The sequence below is a fragment of the Suillus bovinus genome (genome assembly GCF_016758785.1).
Source record: "Suillus bovinus strain UH-Sbo-P2 chromosome Unknown EDB93scaffold_1, whole genome shotgun sequence".
Lineage (NCBI taxonomy): Eukaryota > Fungi > Basidiomycota > Agaricomycetes > Boletales > Suillaceae > Suillus > Suillus bovinus.
In genome coordinates, this window is record NW_024542057.1 from 1,679,940 (window position 1) to 1,695,840 (window position 15,901).

General features: G+C 46.5%; 2 protein-coding genes across 2 annotated transcripts; one reads left to right on the plus strand and one right to left on the minus strand.

Annotated features, from left to right (window-relative positions):
* Nucleotides 1-326: 326 nt before the first annotated feature.
* EDB93DRAFT_1324636 (uncharacterized protein) lies at nucleotides 327-9,116 on the minus strand. Its single transcript, XM_041455015.1, has 36 exons — nucleotides 9,074-9,116; nucleotides 8,676-8,975; nucleotides 8,168-8,628; nucleotides 7,814-8,118; nucleotides 7,657-7,765; nucleotides 7,563-7,598; nucleotides 7,495-7,507; nucleotides 7,339-7,438; nucleotides 7,156-7,285; nucleotides 7,090-7,106; nucleotides 7,009-7,036; nucleotides 6,935-6,947; nucleotides 6,843-6,885; nucleotides 6,729-6,794; nucleotides 6,357-6,678; nucleotides 6,131-6,305; nucleotides 6,048-6,077; nucleotides 5,810-5,993; nucleotides 5,692-5,754; nucleotides 5,599-5,642; nucleotides 5,420-5,541; nucleotides 5,113-5,369; nucleotides 5,030-5,061; nucleotides 4,911-4,980; nucleotides 4,817-4,853; nucleotides 4,632-4,769; nucleotides 4,502-4,585; nucleotides 3,890-4,446; nucleotides 3,486-3,834; nucleotides 2,769-3,436; nucleotides 2,330-2,716; nucleotides 2,022-2,284; nucleotides 1,913-1,976; nucleotides 1,828-1,847; nucleotides 819-1,773; nucleotides 327-764 (listed from the first exon to the last, which is right to left on the minus strand). Exons 2-36 carry the CDS (start codon nucleotides 8,836-8,838, stop codon nucleotides 506-508), a joined length of 6,564 nt encoding a protein of 2,187 aa, XP_041313950.1. The 5' UTR covers nucleotides 8,839-8,975; nucleotides 9,074-9,116; the 3' UTR covers nucleotides 327-505.
* Nucleotides 9,117-9,259: 143 nt separating this feature from the next.
* Nucleotides 9,260-10,622, plus strand: EDB93DRAFT_1114071 (rab-type small GTP-binding protein). The gene is made up of 6 exons (XM_041448224.1): nucleotides 9,260-9,489; nucleotides 9,543-9,564; nucleotides 9,617-9,747; nucleotides 9,814-9,922; nucleotides 9,981-10,188; nucleotides 10,243-10,622. The coding sequence occupies exons 1-6, from the start codon at nucleotides 9,457-9,459 to the stop codon at nucleotides 10,370-10,372; spliced, it is 633 nt and encodes a 210-aa protein (XP_041313951.1). The 5' UTR covers nucleotides 9,260-9,456; the 3' UTR covers nucleotides 10,373-10,622.
* Nucleotides 10,623-15,901: the final 5,279 nt, after the last annotated feature.

Here is a 15,901-nt window from a genome sequence, read left to right on the forward strand (position 1 = left end):
TCTTGAAACGGATTAGCCAAAGTTACTAACGTTTACATGCACATCTGAATCTGAAGGGCTGGTTGACTTGGGAGCCAGTGTGGCATGGCGAGCTGATCGGATAGAAGGCCAACAACGAGATCCGCAAGGTTTCTACTTGTGCCAAGAATTTAGACAATGATTTCGGAAAACTTGTTCAAGTTGCAAGGTTCCTACCAGTGAAATGTATCTTGCGCACTGTTCTAATGCTTCAAGTTGGACTTCGAACTATCGCAGTTGGATCAGCGAGCGGCGTGCAGCCTGACCTTGGTATGGGCCAACGCAAGGGGCCGTACCGTGCTAGCTCAGGGAAGTTCCCACATAGAGTGGGTTGTGTGTATGAACGCCTAAGATAATAACCCGTGTATTGTCCACTTTCGTTAACGTTCGTTCTCTCGATCGTGCACACACTCATTACGGAAATACGTACTGTACAATTAGTACTACAATGATACACAAACGAAATGGCGGTCTCGACCAAGTCAAATCAATAATCGTCGATATCCTCGACATTCAGAACAGGTTTCTCTTTCTCCTTTGGTGCGTGAACCTTTTTCTCTGCAACAATGCCTTTATAGGCCATTTGAAAGTCGGATTGCATATCTTGCATGTTGCCGGGAACCCTCTGCATGAATTCCTTGACCTCTAGGACTCCGTGTATGAGCGCGCCAATGTCACGGGCGCGATGGGCGGGTGAGGAAGGTTCGAGCTGCTTGCGCAATCTCAGTCCCATTCTGAGGAGCGCTCTGTAAACAGGACGGCGTTAGTCATTGCATATTGCCGAGTAAGTGTGGACGAACGCTATCTCGCTTCTCTGCTTGCCCAACTCCTCAAGCTTTTCATGAGACTCTTTGTTGAAAAGGCCTTTCGTCTTCGCTTTGGTAGCGTGAGTCAGAGAAATGCCTCGTTCCAGGCATACCAGAAGGTGGGGTAATGGTCCAAGGAAAAGGAAGCTGTAATAACCCGGACGCCATTCAGAGGACTGCGTCTCCTTCAAGCATGTTATGAATATCGCATCGATTTCGGCATTCACTGCACGACTCGAGCGACGTCTAACGTAACGGCGGTATGCATTCTGAATATTGCAAGCCGCCTTTTCCTCCTCCACCGATGGTCCGTTGGAGCGCAGTGACTCATCAAGATCAGGAGCAAGCAACGACACTGCCTCATCCAAAGTCTCCAAGGCATCACGGGTCTCGGGATCAGCATTTGCTGTAACGTCTTCCTCCTTTTCATCACGGGTCTCGGGGTCAGCATTCGCTGTGGCGTCTTCCTCCTTTTCTTCTTCTCCCTCGAACTCTTGAGGTTCCGATTCTGTTATCTCTTTCTCGTCGTGCTGCATGACCTCTGGTTGATCCTTGGAATGTCCCGAGCGAGGTACAAAGGCTGGGGCTTCTACTCTCAGAGTAGACTGTGCGATCACCGCGTACGATGAAAGGAGATGAGGGATCTCGATGATCTTCTCGTATACGAGCCGTCGGACTACATAGACTCGGGTATCCTGGATCATCGTTTTGTGGACAAGATGCACCAGGTTGCTCACTCCTTTGTTGTTGTCGAAAGCCAGGAGAGCTCGCAGAAAAGCGTCTGAGGGTGGCGTCCGTCCCGGCAAGGGTGTCATGTACCTGACCACGTCGTCCACAAGCTTCCGATAGTTAGCTGGACGCCAATTCGAAGGAGGGTTATTCTTGTGCAGAGCAAGAATGATATTGTATACTTGGGCTTTCATTAAGCGATTCCTGATGTGGTGAGCAACTAATGAACCCAGTTCAGTAGCCAATAGGTTTTGAAAAGAGACGGTAAACGCACTAAGGCAGAGAACCCTGCAGCTGTAATACACGTGATCAGTACTAGTATGCGCATCGTCGTCGAAAAAATCTTAAGCTGGACTCACATCCGGGAAATGAAAACATTGCGGATAATAGGCGTAAATTTTGTATGGTTCAACCAGAGAAATTCTGCCTAATTATAGTCTCGGAGCTCTGAAAAGTCGAGAGACTCACCCATGCCGGCTTCTACGCGCAATGCTTCGACCAGCCTCCCTATCTCGTCAAGAAGCTTGCCCATCAAAGACATATTAGTCTCTTTCTCCGCAGTGAATTTGTGGGGAAGCAGCAGCCAGTTGCATGGAAGGACAACGTTATGAAGGGGAAACCTATTAAAGCTCGGGTCCATTCGGTACTTGATTATAAAAGCGCTGCAGATATCCTCGATACAATCGCACAGTACGGAGAGGTTGGTATATAAACGATTATTGAGAACATGCCTGAATTGCACTTAGTTTATTGCAAGTAGAGACAAAAAAACTTACAGAATATATATAATTCCAGATGAGATGCTGGTGCTGGTAGCTCCTTGGTAAGAACTGAGCAAGTCCTGAACCATGTAACGGCCGTCCCACTTGCGAAGAAGTTCTCGCGGTCCGGAGACCGTACATTTTGCTCGAGAGATGTAGAGAGGTGCGTCGTTCTTGTCGAAAGCGAAACTTAGACTGGTTATCCCCATCAACACCGTCAAAAATTGAGCCTGGGTATAGAATGGGTCGAGCGAGTAGAAGGATTCGCGGATCCAGAGCTTCACGACTTTCATACCATCTTGACGAAGAGGCATCAGGTTCATGTCAAGGTCCGCAGGGGAACCTTGAGTGAAGAAGGGTGGATTGATGGCTTCGTAAAGATGCTTGAGCCAGTCCCTCATGCTGATAAAGTCATCAGTATGAGTACCCAGTCATAAGCCACCTCCAGGCGCACCTATTGCGTCGGTCAATGCGTGGGTGAGCAGAATACATAAATTGCAAGATGAGAATCTGCCAGATGTGGATGGCAACACGGCTATTGTAATACCGACGATCCAATTTCGATAGTGCAACATGCTCCTGGGGACAGTTCTCTCTTCGACATCCTCCAGATATCAAGAATTGCAAGCATTGCGAGAAAACAGGAGATTTGCAACACATAGCATCGATCTCCGACACTTTGTCTTTCAAGATCATTCGAATGGATCGTTGTAGTAGCTCGGTGGCATTTCTACGAGAGGCTGCATACCCAGACGCATGTTCCCTTACCGCGATGCCTTGACGGAATTCTGTTACACAGTTGTGGAGGAACGTTCCATCTGGTATGAGAAACTCGTCACCAGACAACTGCACGATGGAGAACAGTCTCTGGATACCCCTATGTTCCGAGTCCATGGGGTCAGGGATGGTCGAAATAAGATACAGCACTCGCGCATAGGCATGAAATTGCTGAAGGAACCGTTGCATTTCATCAACCGCAAAAGTTCGAATATCTGTGGTTCGAGAGAATATGTGGTCCAGGCAAAGGAGAACCGCTGGCTGGTTATTATGTTGATGGAAGTTGAGCGCAAGACTTCTTAATGGCTCATGATTTCCGCGCAAGATGATCTGGAACATTGATATCTGGATGTCGATCAGTCCAGCTGTTCACTTAGAGACTGTTAATACGTACTAGGTCTCGAGTTGCAGGCGCTAGTCTGCTCGCGTCCAGCTGATCAGCAAGAGCGATGAAATGCGACATTGACTCGTCAGCAAGTGTTTTTGCAGTGATTCTAAAGGAGCATTTGCGCCAGAAGTATTCCAATATAGTGTCAGCCGCACGAGCAGTAGAATTGGCGTTGCCATTGTCCTTGATGAATGCCCGAACAGCTTCCAAGGGCCTATTCTCTGACAAGTGAAGTTCTGCGGCCTCATAGTACCTTGAGTGAGATTCAAGCAGAGAGGCACGAGCAAAATCAAGATCATAGTCCTCCAGGAATTCGAGTTCCTCATCGAATGTCGAGAAGAGAGGCAAGGGAGCTCTGCTCAATTGCTATTGATTAAAGACATTGTGGAGAGTCTAATCTCAAGACTTACTTGGTGTTGTTCCTGCTGCAGTAAAACAATCTGCATACAGTCCATAACTCCGTCGTAGTTTCTTCAGGGATAATCGTGCCATGATCATCAAGGACACGCAGGGTCTTGTCAAACCGTCCAGCCTTGCGATATTTCTTCGCTGCTTGCTCAAACTCTTGAGCATTGAGATAGGCCTCGGCAGCTTTAAGATCATCTCCTGCTCGAACATAGCATTCCGCCGAGTTACGATAATATTGAAGCTTCTGACTTCCTGTCGCGGTCGCACCACAATCAGTGAAGGCGTCGGCAGCCGCGTTAAAAGCTCTTTTTTGGTCGCTGAGTAAGGCCACTCCGACCCTAGAACGTGCGACTTCTCGCAGTTGATATGCTTCACAAACCTTCACCTCACGACGAAGGTTAGCACGTTCGAAGCAGTGGATAGCCTGCGAGTAGCGCTTGTGCGAGAATAGCGAGCGCCCGAAGGAGGCCCATTCTTCTGGAGTCGAGGAGACGGCTAGATGAGGGACATCAGTGCCCGGGGTACAGTTCTGGACCTGATCGCGAGAAGTCCAGAATATCTGAAGGGAAAGAGTCGTCAGATCGAGTTAAGCTAACACGCTACCCTAAACGCACACGCATCGGGTCTGATCTATCAGACTTGTCAACGATCCACATGTTTTTCCTTGCTCGAGTGATTCCCACATAAAGAAGTTTGAGCTTACAAAGGTAAGCCGTGGTTTATTCTGAGGATCGGTGTGCCTACCTCGCTACAAACCCCAGCATATCGCGCCTCGTCACGATCGAAGTTCGGTGCATGTCCTTCACCGTCTACCCCATTGAGCACTATGCGCCATCGTGACAGATCTACAACAGAATCCTCGAAAAAGTTATACAACAGTACCTGACCGAAGTCAGACATCCATCAGATAGTCAACTTGGTTCTCTCACATCATTGAATTCCAGGCCTTTGCTCTCGTAAAGCGTCCTGCATATCGATGTGAATATGAAGTCACACCGCAAAGGTCGTCTTAATACAACTCACATAATCAGTCCAATTTCACCAACTTGTTCTCGCAACTTTTGACGTGCTGCTTCGTCACGCACGAGAATGCCTAGATACCTGGTCAGTGTGTGAATGAAATCTCCAACCAATGAATTTACATTGCTGCGCTCCGAATTCAATGTGACTACCACTGGAAGAATCTTCAGTAGGAAAAAGAGAGAAATCGTCCAGGCCCACTTACCTCGCCCCGAACAAGAACTGTTCATAACGAACAGTGTCTTTATCCCAACCAGTAAAAAATACAGGCTTCAGCCCATCAACCACCCCCTGTTCTGGCCGAAGGTTATCGATTGTGTTGGGCCAAAATTTTGTGATAAGTTCGATCACAGAATGCGCGCAGTTGACTATTCCACCGTGTGATCTGTAGTTGATCGCCAATTGAAACATCATAGGCTGATGAAGACATGCACCAGCGGAATTGACCGTGGTATTTTGCTGCTGCTCTAATATATCAATTCAGGCTCGAGTTAAGTTTACTGTCTGCTGACCTCCACACGGTAGAGAAACGCTTTCAGATCATCAAACCTGAAGGAACTTCCTGCAGATATTGTCTGTGCGGTGTCCCCAGCCCAGAACAAACCGTCCGGATTCCTGCATAACTGCCTCAAAACTATAACGGAAAGTTCTTAAGGGATTTTTGTCGACGAAAGATGGAGTAGCTACTTACAGAGTGCGTCGATCAGAAGGTTGTCTTGCGCTTCGTCGACATACCTAGTGCGCGTGGTCAGGGGCAAGATATACTGGTAGGGATAACACATACAAATAATCGATCTGCTGGCCAGGGAACTTCTGGCTCCGCAAGACCTTGAGTATTGCATGCGTACTGTTTGGGTACATATTGTGACATTACGTGAGTGACAAGGAGGAAGAAGTCGTACCGGTCTGCAATATCATGATGACGTCGCTGCCTCTTCATTTTCGTATAATGCTCAAAGATGTCATACAAAATTCCCCTCTGATTGGCAAAATTTGGGTTAGAACGATGAGGAAGACGAAGGTAGTTTGGGCGATCGAGAACTCCTTCAGGACAGGTCAGGGCGTGTTCGGAGCCTTTGACGATCCCTGTAGGTATATTCAGGAACTGCCAGCGTCAAGATAATACAAATTAGCACTCGCCCATGAATTCGCTGAAAACCAACCACGGGTCTGATGGGGTAGTGTCAGTACTTCATTATCATCACAAGAGAAAAGGACACTACTTAGACTCTTAGTGAGATTCTGCGGAAAATGAGGCCAATATTGATTTGCAAATACGTCATAGGTGACAAAACAGTCATGCGCCTCAGCATCGTCAACATTGAAGAAAAGACCTGCACTATCTCTTGTTTCGGAGACATCCTTACTTAAGATATCTGCCGCGACCATCTTTGCCAGCTACATAAAAGATCAGCTTAGGATCTGTCCAGATGACGGACTGGGACGTACTCGATCGAAAGTCACAAAAAGAGGAAAGTGTTTATCCTCAAGTTCGCTGTATTTCATGGGTATATTCATCTGTGATTCGGGCAAATCGTCGAGATCAACAAGGCCCTCCTGAACACTTTGTGCTTTCATTTTTGCAAGTTCCTCCAGAGTGTAGCCCGCTAATGCCAGAGATTCGAGAAGCTTCGTGAAATACTCTTCCACTTTCGTGGCGAGCACTCTGGATTTGGTGACGAAGATTTGACGCGGCTTCGGTAATTCAACGGCACTCATCTCCCAAGCTCGCTGGATACCGAGAATCTTAAACAGCATGGTCGTGGTTTTTCTAGTTGAGTGCGATAAATAAGCAGCTCATATCAAAGACAGGACAGTTACCCCGTGCCGCTGCGGCCCAAGACGTAACATGACGTGGTGCACTCCACAATTTTTTGTTCTTGAGGTCTGAACCAACATCAATCAGAAAATTCGTCTCACTGTGATAGAACTTACGTCAGTATGAAGACGTGCTGCACGTCTTGGTTTGCGATGAGACCTTTTGCAAAGGTAAGAAGAGGCGGTAAGCTAACTACATAATCACTCACTACGCAGGAACGCCTGAAACAAGAGATTATCAAGTCAACAATCGCATGCCTATAAAGCGCATCTATGAGCTTACTTGGGAGAACGTGACATATTTCTCCAAACTATAAAATTGTTAGACGGAAATGAATTTGCGTAAGGATGACAAGATTCATACACAAGTAAAGAGTGAAGCTATATCCTGGATCAATGACCGCACAAATGACAACTGAAAATACTCAACGCGATCCATGTCCTTATCACTCAGATCGAGTGGGCTTCCTGAGCATTCTGACTCGGGTTCAGCTGGTGGGAATGATGCAGGAAGAATCACGCTGTCATTAGACAGGGCTGGTCTGTTCCGAAAGATACACCTGCACAAGCAACGATTCACTGAACTGCATCAGGAGCTGTAAAATGGCCTCACCTTCTACGATATTCTCTGCCCTTGCGTGCGAGATGGCAACCCAAGGCATCCCATATTCTGCCGAGCTGAGCATGCGTATAAATGCCGTATACCTTGATTACTGGAGTTCATATAAGCACAAATGGTAGACGCATGTAATTGCCCTCAATAGCTCACCTTGTCTTTCGGACTGTCAAGAATTCAGTCTCAGTATCATGCTCAATATTGGTGTAAAAGCGGCCTACCTGTCCATCTTGGTCAGGGACACAATCGATCTGGTACTGTAAGAAAAGGTCAGTCATATCCTGCTCTGAGCGACGTATGTGAAATTACACGTACTACTAATCGTAGGTCCCTTGTCATCTTGGCCTCGTGGATAGGTATGCCTGCATCTGGCCCATTAAGTCGCTTGTGATTATCATCCGAGAAATGGCCATTCGATAGTTGTCTGTGGCAACGATAAGATCATTACAGCGAAATTGATCGGAAGACAGACTTGATCTTCTTAACAATGATCTTGAATATCTTCTCATCTGCTCTACGGAATTCACGCAAATTCTTGTAGGCTTCCGTAGATATGAGGATTCGCCACTCTCCGAAGCCGTCCGCGTTCTCGAAGTAAAGCGCAGCCTTCATAGGCTGTACCATTGGGTACGCATTGGGTCGGATTATCGGGCTCTCGACATCCTCGGTTGACGAAATCTCAGGCGCCGCATCTTGGGCAGAATCTCCCACGTTTGGGAGGAGTAAGGCTTTGATGTCGCCTGCCAATTCCGTCGTCCGCAGAAGCGAGAGGTAGAACTTACGAAAAGCTGTCAGGGAAAGTGTCAAAGCAAGCGAATATACTCACCGAGAGAGCATTTCTCAGCTCCGCGAGAATGTAACTAGTCAATGACGCGGCAGCCTCGCTCGTGAGAGGCACAACAACTCCGAGCCTCACAAAGAGCGACGCGTCGATAGCCGTATGAGCTTTCAGGCGATTACGCTTGCGCATTTTCTGAGTAACTTTCTTCTTGACGAATCCATCATCAGATTCGATGTCGAAGGGATCTATTTCGTCTTCAAATGATCCTGCACCAGCAAATGACATGGTGCTCAACGCGCAAAGTACGGGTAAAGCGCCCTCGACGAAGCCTCTGTGGCGGCTGATGTCCCTTGAAACATCCATCGCTAGAGATTCGACTGGAAAAGCTAAAAAGTACATAGAAAGACTGTCTAGCAGCTTCTTCGCAATGGATGCTGAATATTCTTGAGAGTTCGTTGGAAAGTCTGTTATGATCTGTGATATCATTGCCTCGCGGCGATCCCAAACTATTTGAGAGTCAGAGCTATTGACGCCCGAAGAAAGTCTGAAATACCAGAAAAGATATATGCAAAAACATGGGGTGATGACAACATATGTTCAACTGTGGCTTGTAATGCGGTTGCTCCTGAACTTGAGATTGCGTCCAGATGATGCAAGGCGGCTCTGAGGCCTGCCTCGTTAACTATTCGGTCTTTGGAGAGCAGTGGGTCTAACATAGTCTGTTGAACAGAAGGAGCTTGAGGTACGAAAGGCTGGGGAACTTAGACTTGAGTGGTATCAATGAGGTGGTACAAAAGGCCTCGAAGCAACACGTCTGCAACGAGGTTGTCCTTTATATTGTCGAGCCAGCGCTCTGTTCGAATTTCCAAACAGGTTGAGGCGCAAATAGCACACCCAAATCGACACCTACATGAGCGACAAACTTGGACCAGCTTGTGACCCCTTACGTACGTGTAAACGGTATATGTGTGACCAATTATAGATCGGCTCTCAGCTCTCTTTAACAGGTCACCTTATACTCGTCTGAATGGTGCGTCTGGACTATCGTTGGCATGTGCAAATTATGGATATGATTTAAAGGAACGTTCAAAGTTTTCAACTATCATATGATTGATGAAATTCGCTTATATTACATAATTAAAGGTGCTGCGGCTACTCCCGCATGCTGTGGCACTGAATGCACTTCAACAGGCAAGGTCGCAGTGACTTGGACGCACTACATATATCGTCAAGAATCCCTGCTCACTGGCCATCTACTAAAGAATTCATCTGGTTTGTTTTTTAACCATGTAGACGGATAAGTGGATCTCATTACCTAGAAAAGATATTCTAGAATGCCTCCCCCACACTATGATTTCCTCATCAAGGTAAGCACGCTGCATACGCACTCCAGACTTTGCCCGCATAACCTGCTTTGCAGCTGCTCTTGATTGGCGACTCAGGTGCGTTTGCACCGTGGTTTTAATATATTTCAATTTCCAAGTCGTCGCTTAGGTGTTGGGAAATCCTGTCTTTTGCTCCGCTTCTGTGATGATGCGTGGACGCCATCGTTCATCACCACAATCGGGATTGACTTCAAGATCCGCACAATCGAGCTAGATGGAAAGCGAATTAAGCTTCAAATTGTGCGTGTTCTCATCCCAATACAGTCATGAACTGTTCGCTTTACAAAGCTGACTCGTATCGTACAGTGGGACACTGCTGGTCAGGAACGGTTCAGAACTATAACGACTGCGTACTACCGTGGAGCAATGGGCATTCTTCTTGTGTACGACGTCACAGATGAACGATCATACAATAGTATGTGCTATTAGCATCTCCACCACTATTGTCCCACCCCAATACACATCATCTCTAGGTATCCGCACTTGGCATGCTAACATCGAACAACATGCTTCAGAGGGTGTCAACAAGATACTCATCGGGAATAAGTCAGATTGGACAGACAAGCGAGCCGTACCAGAAGCCCAGGGACGTGCACTTGCTGATGAACTTGGCATGAAATTTATGGAGACGTCTGCCAAGGCGAATGAAGGTGTAGAAGAGGCCTTCTTTACCCTTGCAAGGTTTGTCGCATTGTGCTACATTTGTGGAATCGATTTCAATTCCTGACTATACAGAGACTGCAAGACTCGGCTTATCGACTCACAAGCAGACTCAGCTGTCTCAGTAGGGGGTGCTTCCAACGCAGATGGATCAGTGAAAGTCAACCAACCTGCAACTTCAGCGTCGATGGGTTGCTGCTCATAGACACCTACATTGGACCCTAGTACAACTCGAGCTTCTCTTGTTCATCTTTTTGCAAACTATTTCATGTTACCTCCGTATTCCCCTTCCATGTAATACTGTTCTACCACATGACGCGGTGCTGTCGACTGAATATCTTCGCTAGTATCTGAAGCAAGTGCTTTGACCCGTTACGCAGTGCTAAAAGTGCGAAGTTTCAATTATGTAAGATGCACATACTCCAAATTAAATGATGCCTATTGTCTAGACCAAATTGGTGTTCCGCGTCCGGATTCCGGAAGCGATATTCTGTCTGATCATCCATTGTCCCGGGCCATCATCTCATCAATGTCTGAGTGAGGTCTATGCGAGGCCTTTATAAACCACATTCTGCAATCTTATAACGAGATAAAAAAAACAATGCGTTGTAAGTACTTCAATCATATTTCTGGTGTTTGAGATGTTCCTCTAATCTACAATCTTCAATGTCCGAACAAGGTGAACTTGTTTGTTCACCGTGACGACCGAGCGCCCAGTACTCAAGAACTAGTCGTGGCGTCAACCATATCACACCAATGCCAAAGCAGAAACACCACTCACTTCACTGTCACGACTCACGATAGCTTCGAGCTCGGCTCACAGATAATAGATATCGCCCTAGTGACCAGGCCAGTGAGTCACGGGGTTATAAAGATGAAAACTACTCATACTCACTTGGCGGTCATATACTAACACAGTGTACCGCAATCGCATATGCAATAACTAGCCGAGTCGTAGCTGCAGCTGACGAGACACATAGTGTCACTATCAGTGCTGACAGGAGCCGCTAACACTGTCAAATTGAAAGCAGCAACAACGGCGAGAACGAAGGAGAGACGCATTATTAATGAGATGCGATATGGGATCCCAAAATAATTTACAAGGGGACGGTATGAAGACAGCTTGATTTTATATCCTGAATAGTATTTTATGCAAAACCTGTCCATCCGAAAGCTGAAATACCGTTTTAAACAGACGACATTTGTATTAATGCCCCCACATTGCCAGCAGACCTCAGATTTGAATTCCTCCGTCCACAACAACGATTGTCTTGACAGCAGAACACTATGAAATGCTGGTAATGTGTAATTTCAATCCGAAACGTTGTTGTATCTGGCCCACGATAAATACTCTACTGATTAGGAAGTATATACTAGTAGACCAGTGGTGTCACTGTCGAGCAGACTTGAAGCTTCTACGGCGAAGGGGTTGAAGTCTTCCGCCGCAGATGCAGCCTCTCAGGCTTGCACAAGCATTACGCCCTCATCGGCGGGACGTATTGCGCTACCGAGTGTTACAGGGTGCTACAAAGTACTACAAAGCACTGTAGCAAATTTCGGCGGCCGGCCTCCCAGGCAACAGGGCTAATGATCGTGCTCTCTCGGTCTCAGTGCACATCAGGGAAACCCTTCTCAGAGAAATTTCACTTTATCGTGTTTTCAATAAATTATCTCAAATTATAGAAGATTAGATTATGCACATCTAAAGTTGCCGGGGTGCGTTGGGTTCGACTGATGCCATGCTGGGAGAGGCGGTAATATTATATTAGCGAGTCGTAGTATATACCACTCGAATCTTGGCCTCTCATGCCTTCTGATCCACTCGTCTGGCCGGAGCGTCACCAATTACTACTTAACGCTTTGTTTACCAAGCCCAAACCAAGCCAAATATTAAGGGTCAGGTCTAGATAGAATGCGAATGAGGTAATAAGTTCCCGCGCTTGCAGATTTTCTTGTAGGGACGTTTTCACTAGGTTCGGCGTTGCCGAATCTGACCTTGCTTGCCTGCGTGGACCCGGATTTTCTCGTTGCGTCGCAGTGATATTCGTGTCAGAATAAGATAGTCCTCATTCAAACACCACTAACAACGCATATGATGTTGTCTCGTATTCCGAGTACTATCCCTTACGCTCTATTCGTGACGGTCCACAATTTCGTGATTTTTGTCTGCAGCACTCAACTTCAATGTAATTACTTAGCTACTTCACTCAGTATATTCTATATACTATATACTAGCATATTCCAAGTGGAACGAAACAAATCTGTTGAGAAATGGTGGAGATCGTGTTTTCAGCGTGACAGCAGCCAAAATCACGATTTCAGTGTCACCTGCCGAGGCTGCCGACGTCGGACATTGAATTTAACAGCGTGTTTCATTGCAGCTGCAATCCGTGAGCGCGTGAGCAAGTAGCGAGCGCTGAGCTGGGCTCAATCGCTATGCCATGGGACGTCACCGAGGCAAGCTGGCGGCGTCTACTGACCCCGAGTACGAGTCCAGGATCCAGGCTGCACTCATGGGTGTCACAAATGGCACTTACAAGAATATTACAGTAGCTGCAAGGGCACAAAAGGTATGATTGTGTATTTTTCGAGTTCCTGCAGTGCTAATTTTATTGTACAGGTCGCACGGCAGACTCTTAACGACCGGAGCAAGGGTCTACATATGTCTCGCAGGGATTTTGCCAAGTCACAGCAACTCCTCCAGCCATCGGAAGAGGAAGCTGTCAAGGACTGGCTGGCTCATGAATCTGGTGCCGCACGCCCTGTGCACCCTCGTGATTTACGTGCCCGGGTCAACGAGATTAGTGGAAGGGTTCCCGGAAAGCATTGGCATCGTCGTTACCTCGCTCGTCACAAGAAGTCTATTTCTACTCACAAGCCACGGAATCTTGACCCGAAACGTGCTCAGAACTTCAACAAAACAACTGTTGATGGATACTTCACGCTTCGGATCGACCTCGATAAGAAATATAATGGTATTCCCGCAGCGCATAATTGGAATATGGATGAGAAGGGCAATCAGATGGGAGGTGGTCGGAATGGTGATGGGTCAAAATTTATTTTTGCAACCAAGGACCGTGATTTCTACCGTCAACATAGCGATAATTTAGAACTTGTGACGATTTTGGAATGTGCAAATGCAGCTGGTGCAACAATGTCACCGTACTTTGTTCTGAAAGAAGGTCCTTTGCCCGACGGCACAGACCCGAGGCTCGAAGGCATGTGTCCCTGCACCACATCCACCATATTTTTTTGCTCAACCCGCGCATCCGAGTCCGAGTCACGGACTTCATAATCCATCTACTAGTATGCATCAATACCCACATCCACATACATTCCCTCAGCAATATTTTACACATCATTAATGATTGCATTTAGTTCTATATAATTTTTCGGTACATACTGTAGCTCACAGACTTATAAGTAGCGTCCTAATCAATCACTGTTGAAGTTCACGAATCCCGAATCACGAATCACGAAGATTCTAACGTCTGCCGAGCGGACTGTAGATTCGGCCAGTGTGACTGTCCGTTACTATTCGTGACCTGAGTGTGACTCACGAAATTGTGGACCGTCACGAATAGAGCGTAAGGGATAGTACCATATGACCTTGCTTTGCAAGCAAGGTAATCTGACACAGTCACGGTGCCAGGCTAGTGAGTCACGGGGTTATTATAAGGATGAAAGCTACTCATACTCACTTGGCTCATATACTACCTACAAGGCTGTATACAACAATCGCAGATGCAATAATCATCGTCGCCGCAGGGGTCGCATAGTACAGGCTGACAGGAAACGCTAACACTGTCAACTTGAAAGCCGCAACAACGGCGAGGACGAAGGAGAGACGCATTATTTGTGAGATGCGATATGGGATCCCAAAATTATAATTAGAAGGGGACAGTATGAAGACAGCTTGCTTTTATATCCTGAATAGTGTTTCATGCAATTTGATGCAAAACCTGTCCATCCGAAAGCTGAAATGCTCTTTTAAACAGATAACATTTGTCTCAACGCCACCGCATTGCCAGCAGAACACTAGGAAATGCTGGCAATGTGTAATTTCAATCTGAATGTTGTTGTATCTGGCCTACGGTACATCACACGATGATGATCCTTGAAGTTGGGCTCAGGGATCTCATGGATACTGGGTGGAAGAGTCTCATCATGCATGGGGAAACACGAAACCGGATACCGGGAGATCAGTAGTTGGGGCTTAGCAGATCTAAATTCTAAAGGAGAGTACTCCCCAGTTATACTAGTGCTCTCATTTTCGGAACGAACACCACGCAGTATCATATAGTGCTGGACCAACCACGTCAGTGACGCAAAACCTAATATTTAGCCCTGGACCTGTACTACTGCAGGCCATTATACGTATCTCTGTGGATTTGCCAAGGTCCTCCGGGTATCCCAGGTCCTTATTTTAGTCAGAAATACAGTTGAGTTTACATCTCCAACTTGATGCACTCTAATCAGGCTGCCTGACCATCGTAAGTAGGAATCCTTCCGTCTCCGTTTTCCTTGCCGCAGTCACAGTCATCTTTTTGCAAACTATTTCATATTACCTCCGTATTCCCCTTCCATGTAATACTGTTCTACCACATGACGCGGTGCTGTCGACTGAATATTTTCGCTAGTATCTGAAGCAAGTGTTGCTTTGACCCATTACGCAGTGCTAAAGTGCGAATTTTTAATCAAGATGAACATACTACAAATTAAATGATGCCTATTGTATAGACCAAATCTGGTGTTCCGCGTCCGGATTCCGGAAGCGATATTCTGTATGATCATTCATTGTCCCGGGCCATCATCTCATCAATGTCTGAGCGAGGCCTATGTGAGGCCTTTATAAACCACATTCTGCAATCTTATAACGAGATAAAAAAAAAACAATGCGTTGTAAGTACTTCAATCATATTTCTGGTGTTTGAGATGTTTCTCTAATCTACAATCTTCAATGTCCGAACAAGGTGAACTTGTTTGTTCACCGTGACGACCGAGCGCCCAGCAACGGAGTACTCAAGAACTACCTATGCGTCGGGGCGTCAACCATATCACACCGATGCCAAAGCAGAAACATGACCCACTGTCACGAAGATGCCTCACACAGATAATAGATATCGCCCTTTCAGGCCAGTGAGTCACGAGGTTATAAAGATGAAAATTACTCATACTCACCTGGCGATCATATACTACTGGCTGACATGTATCACCAGCGCAGCAATCAGAAGTGAAGTTGCAGAAGAAGGGACAATCAAGTTGACTATCAGCATGAGCGCTGACATGAGACACTAACACTGTCAGCTTGAAAGCGGCAACAACGGTGAGGACGAAGGAGAAACGCATTATCTGTGAGATGGGATTTCAAACCAATTTAGAAGGGGACAGTATGAAGACTGCTTGCTTTTATATCCTGAATAGTGTTTTGTGCAAAACATGTCGACCTGAAAGCTGAAATACTTTTTTTAAACAGACGATCCACCACATTAATGCCAGCAGACCTCATATTGAGTCTCCTCTATCCCGGCAACAATTTTCTTGGAAGCAGAACATTAGGAAATGCTGGCAATGTGTAATTTCAACCCGATTCTTGTTGTACCTGACCTACGATACGTGACACCATGGTGATCCAAGGATCTCATGTATACTAGGAGACATTCAAAATACCATTATGCATGAGAAACGCGAAACCGGATACCGGGAGATCAGCAGTTGAGGCCTAGGAATGGTG

Excerpts from the sequence above, each read along its gene's own strand:
- EDB93DRAFT_1324636 (XM_041455015.1), bottom strand. The coding sequence starts at position 8,838 with ATGTTAGACCCACTGCTCTCCAAAGACCGAATAGTTAACGAGGCAGGC. Across the intron at positions 4,981-5,029 it reads TGAATTCGGAGCGCAGCAAT|GCATTCTCGTGCGTGACGAA; the intron begins GTAAATTCATTG and ends CCAGGTATCTAG. Across the intron at positions 1,848-1,912 it reads AATGTTTTCATTTCCCGGAT|CTGCAGGGTTCTCTGCCTTA; the intron begins GTGAGTCCAGCT and ends CGTGTATTACAG.
- EDB93DRAFT_1114071 (XM_041448224.1), top strand. The coding sequence starts at position 9,457 with ATGCCTCCCCCACACTATGATTTCCTCATCAAG. Across the intron at positions 9,565-9,616 it reads GCTCTTGATTGGCGACTCAG|GTGTTGGGAAATCCTGTCTT; the intron begins GTGCGTTTGCAC and ends GTCGTCGCTTAG. Across the intron at positions 10,189-10,242 it reads GCCTTCTTTACCCTTGCAAG|AGACTGCAAGACTCGGCTTA; the intron begins GTTTGTCGCATT and ends CTGACTATACAG.